At 32.0% G+C, this 17,371-nt stretch overlaps 2 protein-coding genes across 4 annotated transcripts; both read right to left on the bottom strand.

Moving 5' to 3' along the window:
- Window positions 1-680: 680 nt before the first annotated feature.
- On the bottom strand, window positions 681-6,364 carry LOC122589640 (R3H domain-containing protein 2-like). Of its 3 annotated transcripts, none has more exons than XM_043761955.1 (4): window positions 5,989-6,364; window positions 3,548-4,250; window positions 1,924-2,239; window positions 681-966 (listed from the first exon to the last, which is right to left on the bottom strand). In XM_043761955.1, exons 1-4 carry the CDS (start codon window positions 6,227-6,229, stop codon window positions 916-918), a joined length of 1,311 nt encoding a protein of 436 aa, XP_043617890.1. In that variant the 5' UTR covers window positions 6,230-6,364; the 3' UTR covers window positions 681-915. The 3 variants fall into 3 exon arrangements, with proteins under 3 accessions (XP_043617890.1, XP_043617891.1, XP_043617892.1); XM_043761956.1 differs by having other exon boundaries at window positions 3,548-4,243; window positions 6,144-6,364; XM_043761957.1 differs by having other exon boundaries at window positions 6,144-6,212.
- An 826-nt stretch (window positions 6,365-7,190) lies between these two features.
- On the bottom strand, window positions 7,191-9,984 carry LOC122588082 (putative glucuronosyltransferase PGSIP8). The gene is made up of 4 exons (XM_043760223.1): window positions 9,710-9,984; window positions 8,239-8,696; window positions 7,999-8,146; window positions 7,191-7,880 (listed from the first exon to the last, which is right to left on the bottom strand). The coding sequence occupies exons 1-4, from the start codon at window positions 9,982-9,984 to the stop codon at window positions 7,340-7,342; spliced, it is 1,422 nt and encodes a 473-aa protein (XP_043616158.1). The 3' UTR covers window positions 7,191-7,339.
- Between the last annotated feature and the right edge of the window lie 7,387 nt (window positions 9,985-17,371).

The raw sequence follows: 17,371 nt of genomic DNA, 5'->3' as shown, positions 1-17,371 counted from the left end.
TTAGCTAAGTGAATTCTCCTACGTGGCGATCTCACGTCGTTAGTCTCTTAAACGTTGACACGTAAGTTGACACTTATACATACTTGACAAATCATCATCCAGTCAACAACCACATAACTTTTATTAATTATAAATAAATAGCATATTAAAAAGTCATAAGCATGATTAGAACCCACAACCTCAAGTTTTTTATGTGAAACATAAACCACTTGATCTAATGAGATTTTTGTTTATATTTTGAAAAACATGATAGATATTTGGTCTAAAATCCCACAAAAATTATTTAAAAAATTATTTATATAATTAGATGACACTTAACATATATATAAAAAAGATATATGGTAATAGTTTCTTACCTAAAATATATATTAATGACATATTCCAAATTTATAAAAATTTCCATATTTTAAAGATCTTTTTAATTCTTATTAAAAAGTAATAATGATTCTTAAATTTTTTTTAATATAATACTAGCTAACCAAACCCGGGTTCAACCCAGGTCATCTAATAAAAGCTTTTCAAACAAAAATATATAATTATTTATATTATGTATTGATACATCATAAATTGTTACGAAACGTAACATCACCTAACCCTTTGTTAAAAAAACTCCAACGATAACATTTTTTGGTTATCTAAGATAAAAGAATAGAAAAAACTGCACACGGAGCAAAAGAGGATTGCAAAAACTACTACTGTAATTTGTAAAAGATATGTACATCTAGAGTTCTGGGTTGTCCATAACAAAATAGTGGAACTGATAATCAAATTGTTCTTAAACCTGAAACTGCTGATATGAATCCGGGACATGCTGATGAATTCTAAGATTTCCATTCCAGTCAAACTCAGTATGTTAAGCCTACACACATACCAAATATACATTGATCGTCAGTCTGACAGGTGCGGCGCGCACCTTTATCGAGGACGGGCTAATCCAAAGCTCACATCAGACTGCTGCTGCTGAGACTGCAAAGACATGCATTGAAAAAACAATGATTATTAATACTGAAACAAGTACAAAAAGATACGGCAATTTTTTTAAAGTAGTTCCCGACACCTTAGAAACCTCGCTTTACAAGAGGGGTGTTTCATAGAAAAAAAGTGTTAACTTAAGGAATGTTTGGATGTATAGTTATATTAACAAGAATTGGTATTCGAATATGCTTACCCAAACCCCATCTCAGCGGAATAGGATATCGTTGTTATTGGTGTTCGAATGTGTTTCTGATGTTTAAAGTTGTAGTAACAAGAAAATCAGTCATCCGAGTATATGACAAATTCTAATTAATCATTATTCATGAGCCGAACAGATAAAATGACTAGCAACAAAACCTTGACCTAAATACCTAAAAGTATCTAGATGGTCCAACAAACAAAATCTTGAGGGTGCAATTTAAAATTGACACAGTATATACATGGTGTGTATGTTTTTACCTTTATCAAGGAAACGAAAGAAGATGAATGGTTTAAAACAAATTCATAGTAATATAAAGTCCTGATAATGGTAAATTTAACGGTATTCTTTTGGAGCAACAGTACTTCAAGGCTTCAAGCAATACCCAACCCCCATAACAGTATTATACTTTTTTATCAATAAACAAGTGAGTAAAAATATATTTAATAAGTAATCTTTATACTTTTTAAATTATCAGTTATCCTGCAACAAGTATAAAACTGCTAAGAAAAACCGACTATTCAACCCGTAAACAATAATATGGAACAACTTTATCCAGATACTAGTAAGATATCGCTACGACTTTGATTCGCATAATTAAATATTTATTTAATAATCTTCTATCAATTTGCTTTGTTACTGAACACCACTTTTTTGGTTATAGTTCTCTAAATCCATCCACCAAAAATATTTCTGAGTTGAATTAAGGCAAGTGACAAACTAACCAATCAAGATATAAATCATTTTACCTGTGTCAATTGTTGGTAAACTTGTTCATGGGGATGGATAAATGTCATCCCAGACCGTTGAGAGGGATATTGCATGTATAAAGTAGATGCGTGATTGGGATCAAATGAAGTCACCATTGTCTCTTGGGGCATGTAACCAATGCCTGCGGATGAAGGTGGTGCAATCCATGGTCCAGGTAAATGTTGAGCCCTATGAGTATGAGCTGAACCAAGTTGGGGGAATTCAGTGTTGTAGGTTATAACAGGTGGATACATAGGTTGTACAGAATATGATCCACCAGTAAACGCAAAGCCTGGATCAAATCTTTGTGCATATCTGAAAAGAGCAGCTTGTTATTGACTTATTATTATGCATGGCCACTGAACAAAGTCAACTGGTTGCTATGATATTGAAGCAATTTTGGTCAACCGATCCCTTTACTTTTGATTTATTTTGTTTACCAAGTAATGCATTTTCTTAAAACACCCACTTCAAATGCAGACTGAAAAAATTAACAAGTTAGCCGGCCTCCAAGATGGAGGATCAGCAACCGATCCGTTTAACAAAACTTGAAGTAGCAAATTTGAAAGCTTGGGTGCCAGATAACGGGTCAAAATGGGTGATCTGTTGTATATGTATAAACATATCACTATATTAGGTTGCTTGACTTGCAACATTTCTGTCCAATTTAGACATAACTGGTGTCTTAAATATATGATAATACAAATTACCATACTATTATATTAGACAAAGTATCTGCGTCAAGTGAAATTAGGAGACTATACATTACATAAAACTACACTTTCTGCCACTTTCAAAGTGTTTGACCCATCTAAGGCGGTTCATTTGCAAAAAGTTTTTGATTTACCAGTTGGAGATAAAACATAACCTATATCATTCATATGCGAATGGGTCAAAAAATGCTGCCCAGAGGAGTTGATTGTAGTAATAATGCAGATGTAGCCAGATACTAATGCAAAACCAGAATAATTATAGTTTAGTATTCAGGCAAGAATATGTCCATCTCTTAATGAAAACTTCAAAATATTAAAAGTTCAAAGACTCATTATGGCAATTGCATATATATATATATATATATATATATATATATATATATATATATTGATTTAAGTAAGTAATAAGAAAACAAAGCCAAATATGATATATCAATAGCTGGTCCAAACTACTGTAGTTACTTGAGGATTTAAATCTGACTCATTTACTTAAAATTGAACGGATAGGTTCTGGTTATGTGTTATATCCAACATATAAAAATCAAAAATAGATGATAACGGAAGGAGTCAAATGAGTACTAAGCTGTACAAATTTGGCGTAATGCATAAAACCTTCAAAACATTTCTATTCAAAGAATTAGAATTTAACAAAATTTGATCATATTTGCCTGACATGGGAGTTTCTTAATATAATAATTGACCATTTTTCAATAAAAAAAGTTTGAGTCAGCCCAACCATTTTGGCCCGCGCCTAGAAATTAATTGTATTGACCCTTTACCTGTCCCGCCAAGTCAACCTCTTTTACCTCCTTTAATAGTTAAAAAATGATTCAAAAGTCATATGGTAGATTGGCAATGACTGTACAAATAGTTCAAAGTTCAATGAAAAAGACTATGAATATTAGCATACCTGTCATAGCTCCTATCATAATCAGGGTCATTTCGCTCAACTTCAGGATCCCGAAAAATAGCCACTTTACTATTACCCCTAGACCTACTAATTGGCTCCTCTGTCCTACTTTCACCTGACCTAATGGTACCTCTAGAGAAATCAACAGAATCCCTGCCACTATTCACATCCGCTCCGGTTGAAGAATAAGCTTCTTCCACCCCTAATGCCCCTAAAGAACCGTGGCGGAACACTTCTTGCCTCCTTGGATCGGTCTCTTGATTCACATTGGAGCTAGAGCTACTAGAATTAAATATTCTTGCACGTGCTCGATTATAATCTTCTTTCCTCTCTTCAACACTTTTCAAGCTATTGCTCCTTTGCATATCAGAATTTGCTCCAAGAATTTGTGATTTCTTATTTGGCCTTTGTTTGATTGCAACTTTAACAACATTGTTGCTGGATTCATCGGTTGGTAACTTTACGGGGATGTCAGCCAAACGCATGGAAGGAATACTGCATTCAGAAGTCTTGTGAACAATAATTCTGGAACCAGAACCATCAGGAAGGCTGCTGTCAAGTAAGACTGTGGATTGAAGAGAATAGTGCTGAGCTACACGATGAGCAGCTAACCGCAAATAAGAAGTAGGCAGCTGTTGAAACTCCATTTGATGTTGTGAAGGATCTCTAATGAACTTCTCTACATCCTGCTCCATCCTTAAAACTGGAACAGAATATAATAAGCATATGTGTTCATTCATTAATGAACAAATCAAATATACTTGGACAGTTCAATTGATCATCGTGTTTTGAGATTCTTATACCACGGTGGTGATATCTTGAAGTTACAGATAAATAACAAGACCTTAAAGAGCTAATGTAAGAAAAACCCATGTTTGTAATTTAATAAGAAAGACTACTTTCAATAAGAGATATGGTAACCCATTCATTCGGCATAAAATGTGATTCTTATTTGTAACAACTATCTGAATATTTCCTTCCTTTACTTAACGGATAGCAGGTGTCCTACGACAAGGTACATAAAAATATCTACATCATCAAATGCAAGATAGTACAAAAACAAGTAGAATTTAAAGCAAGCCTTCATCTTCAGAGGTAGAAAAGCCTTTACACGGTGATTCCTTTGGAGCCCAACAAATAAATTTGTCTAGCTTCTACAAAGTCATTCATTCAAATCTCCGTTCTTAATCAATCATCAGGCTTGGTAAAGAAAATATGAAACTTATATATTCATTTCCATTACATACTGATTACAATGTTTTGGTCGTGGTGATTATATCAAATAGAAGATAAACAGAGGCGGGCAAAAAAACTTTATTTACCATTACTTGGAAAACTTGCAAGATTTTATTTTTTTTGTGGGGGGGGGGGGGGGGAGGATTGGGAAAAAATGATAATGCTTTCAAAAACATGTGATTACCGAAAGGGTTCAAAGGAAGATGTAAGAAACAAAACAGACCACTACTCCACTCCTGTACTAGTATTCAATGACATCTTCATTTTTGGCCATAAAGAATTATGCATGTTAAAAATAGTAATTTAAAGCAACAGTGAACACAATAATTAGCATCACATTACAGCTTATTGTCATGTTTCAATGGAGGTGGCCATTTCCGACACTCTGGGAAGACAACATAAAAGTAACGGGTTGGAGTTGGGACAAAATGGGTTTGGGTTGTAAATGGGTCGACAAGACTAACAAACTAAAGCAATAAGCTGGCGTCCAGTAGACCTTCCTAATCTATTCTTAACCTGCCAACCCATTTAAAACTACCAATTAAAAAAATCGAATGTTACTGCTAATAAACTCAAATACTTATCTCAAAGTTGATAACATTAATACACGTTCTTATGTTAATTCCTTAATATATATCATGTATCTTCCAAGTATCCTACACTTGTTTATATTTGCACCCTAAGATTTACCGTGTTCATCGAGGATATTCAATATCTCAACATATAAGCTTTACTAAATACCTAGCGATATAATTGGACTGGGTCGTAGATAGGTCAACACAAGTAGCCCGTTTATTAGACGTCTTTCCTATACAAATGATCAACCACATGTTTTGCTATCAACTGTATCCAACTTCCAAACTATCTATCGTGTACATCTTACATATGAAGTCTAATAACCCAACATCCGGATATATGCCTGTAGATAAGGCGAAAAGCTAACCAAAGTCATCAATAGCAACGAAACCACCACCAAGGTAGTCTAGTATCCTCCAAAAAGATGTAAATTTGAAACCAAAATCTTAGGGTCGGCCACGGGAAGGATTCGGAAAAGGTCATAAGAGGTATCGGGACGGATAGGCTGCTTACATTTGGGTCAAACGACAATAATCTGATACACACAATAAAGGCAATTTAAACACACTTATATAGTCCTAAATAACTAATTTATTATAAACAAACAGATACGAAACGAAAACGGAAACCTGAAAGGCGTTCCCTAGGGTTTTGTAAAGCATCAACAAGGAACTGATCAACACAATACGACTTAACCGGAGCTACCAAACCCGAATCCGAATAACAGTTCCTACTTAAATCAGGTGATAAATTATTATTATTATGTTTTGAATTCAGCATTAACCTGCTCACACTAGCATCCACGTCAGCGACCTCCCATGATTCCGGTGGTGGTGGTGGTTGTTCCAGATTGTCTACTGAAGCGTTCATATGGTGATGACGTGTAATTAGGGTTTGAGGGTTGTGGTGGTTAAAGTAATTGATTGTGGTGGTTTGAGATTGTGTGTGGAGAATAGGAAGGTTTTCATTTTAGAACAAGAGTCAGATTTTGATTAATTCATTGGGGAAGACCATACAAGGAGTGCGCGCGTGTAAGGGTTATGTAGGCCATATATGGCGCAAAATTTGGTGCTACTCATTAAAAAAAACGTTGATATTGTACAAAAGTTTTTGTATGATATATTTATTTTATTGGTTTTTTTTAAACAAAGTCATCAAAACTTTTCCTTAAACTGCACTAAATACTTATACAGTCATTATAAAATTCATAGATACACTTTTATATGAAATGAAAGATACATATTTTATTCATTTAAATACCAAAGTGTTTTCAATTTGAACTGATTTGGTAATACAATCAGTTGCATTAAGCCATTAACTGATTGAGTTCATTCATTTTAATCGAGTCGATTAGTCAAACTCATAGTTTGGTGAAAAGGGTAATAATAATTTTTTTTAAAAATCTAATACTAAAAGGTATCAAAACTTAAAACCTTCGAAAATAATATCAAACAGTTATAGTAAATTCTAATTAAAATAAAATTTTCAAACATCATCGACCATTCAAATCGACATTAAATATTAAAGTTATACAATAACTGTACATAACGTATTGAATAAATATCAATTGAAACTTTATAAGTGTAAACACATCAATAAACATCCAAATCATGGTGGTTCCATATTCACTTTATATCCTACTTTACTGGGGAAAAAAATGGTATGAAATGTATCACGATCAATTCAAATCCAAGTGGTTTGTATGGGCTTCCTATTCCCTTCTCTGTTTCATACGTATATGTTTTCCTTAAATGGTTTTAAGTCCATAAATGGTTTGGTGTGAGGTTCGACTTTATAGTATGCTATAAAAATAGTATATATTTGTCTTCCATAAAAATAGTACCTTAATTACACCACTCTTGTTTACAAATGTTCTCAATTCACACCAAAAAGAAAAAAGGAAAAAGAGAAATACCTACATGGCTACATATACTTAAATAAATCCAGTCCCTATTTATCTAACTAATACAACGGTTGATGTCAATACAACTTGTTGAAACCGTTTGGCAGAGTCGAATCACTGAGTCTAGTTGGCAAAAAACCTTCCCTTTCGAGTGACGTTTGAAGGGATGATACAATTCTTCCCAATGAAGTCCACAAAAACGGCGCCGCACAAAATGCATATGCAAAAATCGACAATGCCCTCACAACGCCATCATTATACCACGGGCAAGCCATAACGAAAAGGACTCCTAGGATACCAAGCCAAGGCGTCAAGACAGGTAGTATTGGCAGATGAAAGGCATTGATGGCTAAACATGAGAGTGCAAAGGAACCTAGCAAGTATAAACCCCACCCTAATATTGGATGGATTGTATGAGGGATTGGCAAAAATGGGAGTGTATAGGATATAAACATAATGCCTATTGCCTTAAGGCTTGTTTGGATGAGGGTCATTATGTTTTTGTCTGCAGGTCGATAGCACAACTTGGTAAGGTTTGGGCGAATCAAACGACTGATTGGTATAATGCTTAGGTAGATAATAGCTTGGATTAGTACCGAAAGCATCTCTCCATCATACCTGTCAAAAACAGAACATAACTCAGTAAATATTAACCCATCAAAAAGGCCATTGTAAAAAAGACTTCTCTACATATATGTTGTAATAAGATAATTATGCGTTAAGCATACGTACGTACCCTAGAGTATGTCGTCGTTGTTCATGCCATTGGATGCCAAGAGGTAAAACGGGCCATGACCACCAGTACCACGGCTTTAACCATGATGCACCCGGAAATGTGATCACACTGTTTGGTCCACATGGTACGTTCCATCTTAATCTAAGATCTGCTCATACAATTAGACATATACAATATCAGAATTAAAGCATATAATATAATTGTAGATATAAATTGTTTGAATATGTATAAAGGACTTACAATAATAAGTGGCATCCATTTGGTAACCCAAAGGGAGTCTAAAGTGACCATCAAGTTTGGTACCATTAGATGGTGGATGGAACATGGGTTGATCAAGAAGGTCATGGAAATAGCCTCCGATAAAACCTTGATCAGCGCCGTCTGGATTATCTCTCACGGTAGCTATGTCGTGTAACATGTTTTTAAAAACTTTTTCTGATGGTTGTAACACAAAAAGACCGGTATGGAAGATGCAAGGGTTAATGAAGACCGCGCAAAACTGGCCACATTGAAAGAGTTCGTCCGTGTTTTGGAGAAAAAGATTATCGGCATCAAGCATAACAACCCTGTCGTATTCGACTAAGTTCCATGCGTAGATCTTGTTTAGTGTTAATTTGAATCTGTTATGATGCATATCACTTATGTATGGGTTATTTAGGTTCTCAACTCTCACTACTTTTGCCCCATCTTCTTGTTCCCTGCAATTTTGATGCAAACATATATTATAAGTACATCATATATCATCATTTACAATAAGCATTTGTGTATTAATTAAAATGTCAATGCATTTTCACATTATACATATTCACCTTTTTATGTACAATTATATGGTCACCAATCTTTCAAATTTTGTATAAAGTTCGATCATTTAACTTTTAAAATTTTGTAAAATTAAAGATTTTTATTATGTTATCCATTTATTTAAAAATTACTAAAAAATAAGAGCGGAAATTTGTAATAGAAAATAAATAAATAAAAAGCAATAATGTATATCTTTAATTAATTCTCTATATACAACTGATCGAAAAATACATCCACACTCTACGACCAAAACCTTTTTATAAATTAAACTTGCCTTTTAAATATCAATCAACAACAACTAAGTCCTGATCTATATTACTCCATGTCAAGTTGTCATATTTGTCCTATTCTTTGGCAATATATATATATATATTGATATAGGAAAACTTTTAATTCTTCTTTTGTTTCTTTTAACTTGTTATCTCTATTCTTATTAGATAGACCGCTATGTATACATAGCTTTAAGAAACAGTCAATTAACTTGACCAAGAACAAGCCTACGAAACGAAAGATTCTTTTTATCCCGAATTTAAATTAAAATAACGTGTATCGAAATTGATGTTAATTATGTAATAACTATTGGCCCATCTGTACTTTATGTTTAACAGCATATATATATCTACTAATTAATTTTAAATTATTTCTGTAATCTGCTCGATTACCACCTTGAATTCCATATATAGGTAACCAACATATATACCATACATATACAATATAAAAGGTAATAAATAAATAAATTTTTTTTAACAAAATTATTCTAGATTACGGTGTTTGACTCATGCATATGTGTCATAATTAATTATTTTTTAAAAAAAATATGTTTATCGCAATGTCTATGGATAGAAGCAAAATTAATCCATTGAAAAAAAATATATAGAGAGAGAGAGGTAATTGAAATAAATAAACTTACAAAGCATGAACCCAATCAAGAGGAACGTCCATGGAAGCAATGACAACAAGATCAGCATCAACACGAACCCTTGAAAGAGATCGTAACATGACTCGAATAGCAACGTAGAACTCGTAGTCTCTTGGCGTCCCCATATACATCATTGTCGCGTACGCGTTCCTATTTCTAATTTTCTTCATCGTAACTCCCTTATGATGCTCATCATCTGTCACCACCGTCGCACCACCATTCATCACCAACAACATCCAAAACACAAAGTACATCAACCACGCCATTATTAATTATTATTATTCGATATATATCAAACCAACATATATATGTGCACCTACTAATGATATAGTTGTTTTGCAACGAGATCGACCGTTGAGGTATCTCAATAGATGGAGAGAGCGAAAGGGCAGTGATAATAATAATTCTATGTATAAATGGTTTTTCGATCGATAAGCATTAATTAATTTACATATATGTCATAATATTGTAAAGACTCACATTGCTAGCTAATAGGTAGAGTTGGTATATATATAAGGATGGGCGAGTTGTAAATGTACTAGGATGGCTGCGGGACGTTTCTTACCAAAAGGTATATCTGTAAGGAATTAGCCAATAATGAAACTAATTATGACACATATCCTTACTTCAAATAAATTATTGTTAATTTCTAGTCCGACTTGAATAAGGAGAAGATAATTATTGTTTTCTATTACGGGCCGGTATCTCTTGATTTTAGTTCTTAATTAATTCTTGATGGTTTACAAATTTAATATATAACATAATTTATTATTTTATTTCTACGAGAAAATATAACTAAATTTGAATAAAATTGTTGTTTTATAAATTTAATGAACAAATTTATATTTCGTATAACTCAAATCTTAAATAGTTCAACAATTTATGGACAAATTTTATATGGAAATTTTATTTAGATGTATCGATTCATATTTATCCTATCCAGTCCCGGATATATAATAACTTTTGCTAGATATATTTAGTTAAACACTTAATGTATCATGTAATTTATGAACGATTATCTTACTGTTATTATCAAGTAATAAATAAAGAATTACTGCCATATACTTTTTTTGACATATTGAATTGAATGAGCGGTTGATACATACTGATATTGCTATGCTATATTGTATGAAAAATGTTAAATGTAGCTTTTATGTTGTATTTAACTTGCATAAAAAGTTTGTACGTTTTATATTAAAAGTTTACCATGAATTTTATTATAAGTGTACAACTATTTAATACACCATAAGTGCAGCCCTAAAAACTGCATTTAGCAAAGCACTTCTTATATTTACTCAAAAAAGAAAAGGAAAAAATGAGCTATTAATATATGCATACACCCGTACTCATACGATCATTACATATCAATAACGCATATATCTTTATTATTTTCGAACACACCTTTATTATTTTCGAACACACTAATTTAGATGGTGTATTTTTCTATGAAAATGAAAATGGCAAGATTTCTCGTCAGTCATATAACAAATGAAAACACAAAAAGATTAGAGTAAATTACACTTTTCGTCTCTAAAGTTGGCACGTTTTTCCCTTTTCATCCCTAAAGTTTAAAAATTACAAATTTGACCCTAAAGTTGGCCAATTTTTTCAATAACCGTCCCTCGCCAAACGTCGTTAAGTTTCAGCCGTTAAGTAGGTCACGTGCAACACACGTGAGGGACTGAAAGTGCAAAAAATTACAAGTTCAAGGACGAAAACTGAAATTTACTTTTCTGTTCATCTTCTCCGGCCGACTTTCGTCGGAAAACTTGAAATGTCAATATCTCACTCGTTTCTTCGAATTAGACCACGAAACCACCACCAAACTTCTCAAAATTAATTTCCGCACGAGTCCTAACAAAAGTTGATCACCTTCAAACACCATACAAACCATCCCCACCTTTGATTTCCATCATACGAGCACCACCTAGCTTTCAACACCTCACGGTTCACCACCACTCGACCACCTCTTTAACATCCCTCAGTTCATCATCATTCCACGATTACCACTCCATCAATCTCTTTCTTTCTTCTACCTCACGACCCACACACACAAACACACACACACACACACACACACACACATATATATATGATTCAAGAGAAAGGTGGTGAATCGTGGTGTTGGAACTCGGTGATGCTCAGTGAAGCATATACCAACTATATCTATATGTGTGTGGGTCGTGAGGTAGAAGAAAGAAAGAGATTGATGGAGTGGTAATCGTGGAATGATGATGAACCGAGGGATGTTGGAGAGGTGGTCGAGTGGTGGTGAACAGTTTGTGGCGTGGTAGTAAACCTTGGGGTGTTGAAAGCTAGGTGGTGCTCGTATGATGGAAATCAAAGGTGGGGATGGTTTGTATGGTGTTTGAAGGTGATCAACTTTTGTTAGGATTCGTGCGGAAATTAATTTTGAGAAGTTTGGTGGTGGTTTCGTGGTCTAATTCGAAGAAACGAGTGAGATATTGACATTTCAAGTTTTCCGACGAAAGTCAGCCGGAGAAGATGAACAAAAAAGTAAATTTCAGTTTTCGTCCTTGAACTTGTAATTTTTTGCACTTTCAGTCCCTCACGTGTGTTGCACGTGACCTACAAAACGGCTTAAACTTAACGACATTTGGCGAGGGACAGTTATTGAAAAAATTGGCCAACTTTAGGGTCAAAATTGTAATTTTTAAACTTTAGGGATGAAAAGTGAAAAACGTGCCAACTTTAGGGACGAAAAGTGTAATTTACTCAAAAGATTAAAAAACATACAGAATGACTATAGGAAAACATGGCTTAAAGGGGAAGCCCACATCAAGTACAAATAGGCGCTAAGAGGTTAATCCGTTAATGCATGAATTTGGGCTTGAAATTCTTACACTTTTGTCATTGGAAGTGGCTACGGTTGGTAATCCATAGGAGTTAGGACGATGGCAGAAAAAACCTTTTGAACACTCGGAAACTACATAGTACATACTTAAAGCCTTAAAGGTAATAACTTTATTGGAAATAGAGTATATATATAAAACACTTTATGAATACTTCCATTAAGAATTCTAATATAATATGAGACTTACACTCAAATACACAGAATTTTGTATAATACATTTTTTTTATTATTATATTGATGAGAATAATATGATTCACGTCTATTTGTATTAAAAATATACAAATAAATTGTAAAAACAAAAAAAAAACAAAAAATGATACAAATAAGTTGTGAAAATGAAAACGTCCTCATTATTCTCATCAATATAATAATAATAATAATAATAATAATAGGAAACTTTATATGCATGATTGTATCAAAATAGTAATAATAATAATAATAAAACTCTTTTTCATTGAAAACAAAAAAAAATACTTCTTCATAATAAATATATCTACCCAACTTAGTAAATGAAAAAAAATTAATATAAATAAAACTCTAAAATTTTTTAACAATCATTTTTACGGTACATTACATGGATGATACCTGGAGTATACATGAAATTACATGTTTGATACCTCACGTGCACGGCACGTGACTTGACTTAACGGTCACCGCGCTACCGCCGCATGTCAACATTTGTTATTGCCAACGTCGCCGCCATTACATCGCCATAACCACTGTCACCTTCACCACCACCGCTACCGCCGCACGTCACCACCACATGTCACTGTCATCACCACTGCATCGCGCAAACACCGATCACTAACGGTCATCTATTTGGTCGTTAAGTCAAGTCACGTGTCGTGCACGTGAGGTATCAAACACGTAATTTCATGTATACTCCAGGTATCATTCATGTAATTTACCGTAAAATGATTGTTAAAGAATTTTAGAGTTTTATTTATATTAATTTTTTTTTCATTTACTAAGTTGGGTAGATATATTTATTATGAAGAAATAATTTTTTTTGTTTTCAATGAAAAAAAGTTTTATTATTATTATTATTACTATTTTGATACAATCATGCATATAAAGTTTCCTATTATTATTATTATTATTATTATTATATTGATGAGAATAATGAAGACGTTGTCATTTTCACAACTTATTTGTATCTTTTTTTGTTTTTATTTTTTTCATTTTTACAACTTATTTGTATATTTTTACAACCTTTAAACTACACGTGGCTTGACTTGACGGCCAAATAGACGATCGTGAGTGATAGGTATGATCCAAGTGAAAAAGTGAAACTTTGGGTATGATCAATGTGGAAAAGTGCAAGTTTAGATATGGTCCGAGTGGAAATTTAAAAGTTTGTATCAAAAGAGTTATATGGGGTATACTTTAAATACCATCCGTGTAATTTACTCAATTTTACATGGAAATTTAATTTAGATCTATTGATTCATATTTATCCTATCCAGTTCCGAAAATATAATAACTTTTGGTAGATATATTTAGTTAAACACTTAATAAAAACGATTATCTTACGTACTGTTATCTATAAATAAATAAAGAATTACTGCCATTTACTTTTTTTAACATGTTGAATTGAATGAGCGGTTTTGGCATATTGCTATGCTTTATTATATGAAAAATGTTAAATGCAATTCTTGCAACTCTTTGTATTGTTTAGACTTAATTTAAAGGTGGAAAGAAAAAACTAGAGAAGACACTTTTCTAATCATCTCAAAAATGAGGAAAAAGTTTTTGAAACAAAAAATAATTATACTTCTCCCTCTAATTCTTTTCGTTTCTTCCTTTTATACAAATAAAAAAATCTTAAAAATGCATTTTATAACTTGCATAAAAATTTTGTATCTTCTATATTAAAATTTCATCCTTAAATTTTTATGATAAATATACAACTATTTAATGCACCTTAACTGCAGCACTAAAAGCTGCGTTTAGCAAAACCCTTATTATATTTGCTTGAAAAAGAAAAAGAAAAGATGAGCTATTAATATATGCATACACTCGTACTCATACGATCATTACATATCAATAACGCATATCTTTATAATTTCTGGACACACCTTTATTATTTTCGAACACACTAATTTAGCTATATTGGCTACCATCATCATCATCAACATAAAAATATATATATAATGTCTATTTGATATGAAAGTAATTTAACTTTGGTAATTTATAAAAGAATGATTTTTAAATAAATCTGTTTTAACATGCTAAATAGAAATATAGAATTCTCTAGCCACTAAGTTTAAACACAAATCTTTCAACTTAAAAGTTAAAAGTATGGGGGAAAAAAATAACACAAAAAATATATGTGATAATCAGATAGTGTATTTTTCTATGTAAATGAAAATGGCAAGATTTCTCGTCAGTCACATATATAACAAATGAAAATACAAAAAGATTAAAAAATATACAGGTTAATCCGTTAATGCATCAATTTGGGCTTGAAATTCTTACACTTTGTTATTGGAAGTGGGCTACGGTTGGTAATCCATAGGACCATGGCAGAAAAAGCCTTTTGAACACTCAGATGCTACATAGTACATACTTAAAGCCTTAAAGAGTTCAAGGTAATAACTTTTCATAGAAAATTCATAATAACTAGAAAATTTTGGACCCCACGTTGCGGGGTCTCAATTCCTTTGTTGAAACAGTTCGTTATTTTAGTATATATGTCGTGAATTTTCGACAGCTTAATTATAAATAATTTTGTCATTAATATGTTTGTTTAAAAGTATGCAAGAAACCAAAACGTAACCCGTAGTAGAAACCTGAACGGAATGTGACATGACAAAAATATTAATATATTAATTCAAATATCAAGTGGATGCGATATAGCAAAATGCAAGTAGTGGTACGGGGTGTATCACAATAAGGTTGAATGACAAATAAAAAGTGTGAAAAAAACAAAAGAAGTAACGCGTAATAAAAAAATCCGAAAAGGAAAAACAAAACTAAAAAAGAAAAAGACGTGACAAAATCCGAACAGGATGCAATGTGGCAAAATCCAAACTATAAGAAACGTGTGATGTGTCACTTTATAACCGATGCCACGTGTCAAGTTTTAATAAGCATGGTTACTATTGATAACCATGCCAAAAAAAATGAAAAAAAAACTCAAAATGGGATCTGTAATGTCAGAATTTAAATAGTCATGCGGGGTATATGATTAACCAATAAAAGAGATCATATAAACAAAAAAAAAGGTATCAAAAAACCAAGAAAAACCAAAACATAAATAACCTTAACGAAAATAGAAATAACAGAGGAAAAATAAAATATTATGTAAAAGTTTTCAATATATTAATTCGGAACACAAAAGCCAAAAACTATGATGAACACCAAGAAAAAACCCCAAACGGGATCCAAAATGGCAAAATCTAAATAGTGATGGGGGGTATACGATGAACCAATAGAAAGAAAACACAAAAGCAAAAAAACTATGTAATAAACCAACAAAAACCGAAAGAAAAATAACCTTAACGGGATCCGATATAGCAAAATCCGAAAAAAAGCAGGGTATAGGTGGACTAATAGAAAGAAAACACAAAAGCAAAAAAAACTATGTAGGAAACCAAAAAAAAACCGAACAAAAATTAAATTTAACGGAATCCGATATGATAAAATTTGGGAAAAAACACGGGATACAGGTGAACCAATAGAACAGCGCCACATGGCACGTGACACTGTTCATTGACCTCGCCTTTAATGAGATTACAATAATATATATATATATATATATTATATAAAACGCTTTATGAAAAGTTCCATTTAAAATTCTAATATAATATAAGATCTACACTCATGTTAAATACACAAAATTTGTATAATTTTTTTTTATTTATTTAACTCAAAAGATAACAACGTACAATTGTCTATATGTGAAAATCGGACATTGTAGATGCAAAATAACAATTGATAAAGATTGTTATTGATAAACTAACCGTTGATAAAGATTGTTATTGATTTTTGTAGTCATGACAAAAGAAACGACCAATGAAAATTGTCTTTTGTATGAAATCTGAATAATAATTATTTATCTGATGATATTAGCTTCACTATTAGAATATGAGTTTTATATCCAACATTATTTCTTTTAAGTTCGTTTTGATTTAAAACTTGATTTTAGATCCGTGTCCAACATTAGACACGAGACTTAGGACATTATTAATATTAGATATTAATACATGTAACTCATAAAAGTTTATAAAGTGAAAGTTGAAGATATAAGTATATACTGAGTGTTCAATTCAAATGCCAAAAATGTTAAGCTTATAGAAAGAAAACTAATGTAATAAAAGATTATTGGAAGTATATACCCTCCTTAATCATTTGAAAGACTTATTTATAGACAAAATTTGTTGTAGTGTTTTTTGTCTTGTCATCTTTGTCACATATTAGCACCTTAAAGCCCCTTCTCGACTTAACTCGAGATACTGCAATGCATAATTGTTCGTGTGTGAAAACCGGACTTTATAGATAGAAACCAATTTTAATAACATTGTAAAAATAATTAATTTAGTTATTCATTTTTTATTAATTAAATAAAATTATGTAAATACTAAATGATGAAATCAACGAGAGTCAATTTGATAAAATCGAGCCATATGATTGATTAATAAGTCATTAGTTCAACTGTCTTTTAATATATATTAAAATTAAAATTGTACAATTACTACTAAAATCTTAATATATTTACAATAATTTAATTTATTTTTGTGTAATCAATTTTAACATTTTATATATATGATAGAACA

Source organism: Erigeron canadensis, chromosome 2 (genome assembly GCF_010389155.1).
Source record: "Erigeron canadensis isolate Cc75 chromosome 2, C_canadensis_v1, whole genome shotgun sequence".
NCBI lineage: Eukaryota > Viridiplantae > Streptophyta > Magnoliopsida > Asterales > Asteraceae > Erigeron > Erigeron canadensis.
The sequence above is the reverse complement of the archived record's forward strand: the minus strand, read 5'-3'. Positions and strand labels throughout refer to the sequence as shown.

Coding starts and splice junctions, on each gene's coding strand:
- LOC122589640 (XM_043761955.1), bottom strand. CDS start 6,229: ATGAACGCTTCAGTAGACAATCTGGAACAACCACCACCACCACCGGAA. Junction 2,240..3,547: donor TATGATAGGAGCTATGACAG/GTATGCTAATAT, acceptor TGCTCTTTTCAG/ATATGCACAAAGATTTGATC. Junction 967..1,923: donor TTTACCAACAATTGACACAG/GTAAAATGATTT, acceptor ATGTCTTTGCAG/TCTCAGCAGCAGCAGTCTGA.
- LOC122588082 (XM_043760223.1), bottom strand. CDS start 9,984: ATGGCGTGGTTGATGTACTTTGTGTTTTGGATGTTGTTGGTGATGAAT. Junction 8,147..8,238: donor AATGGATGCCACTTATTATT/GTAAGTCCTTTA, acceptor TTGTATGAGCAG/ATCTTAGATTAAGATGGAAC. Junction 7,881..7,998: donor CAACGACGACATACTCTAGG/GTACGTACGTAT, acceptor TGTTTTTGACAG/GTATGATGGAGAGATGCTTT.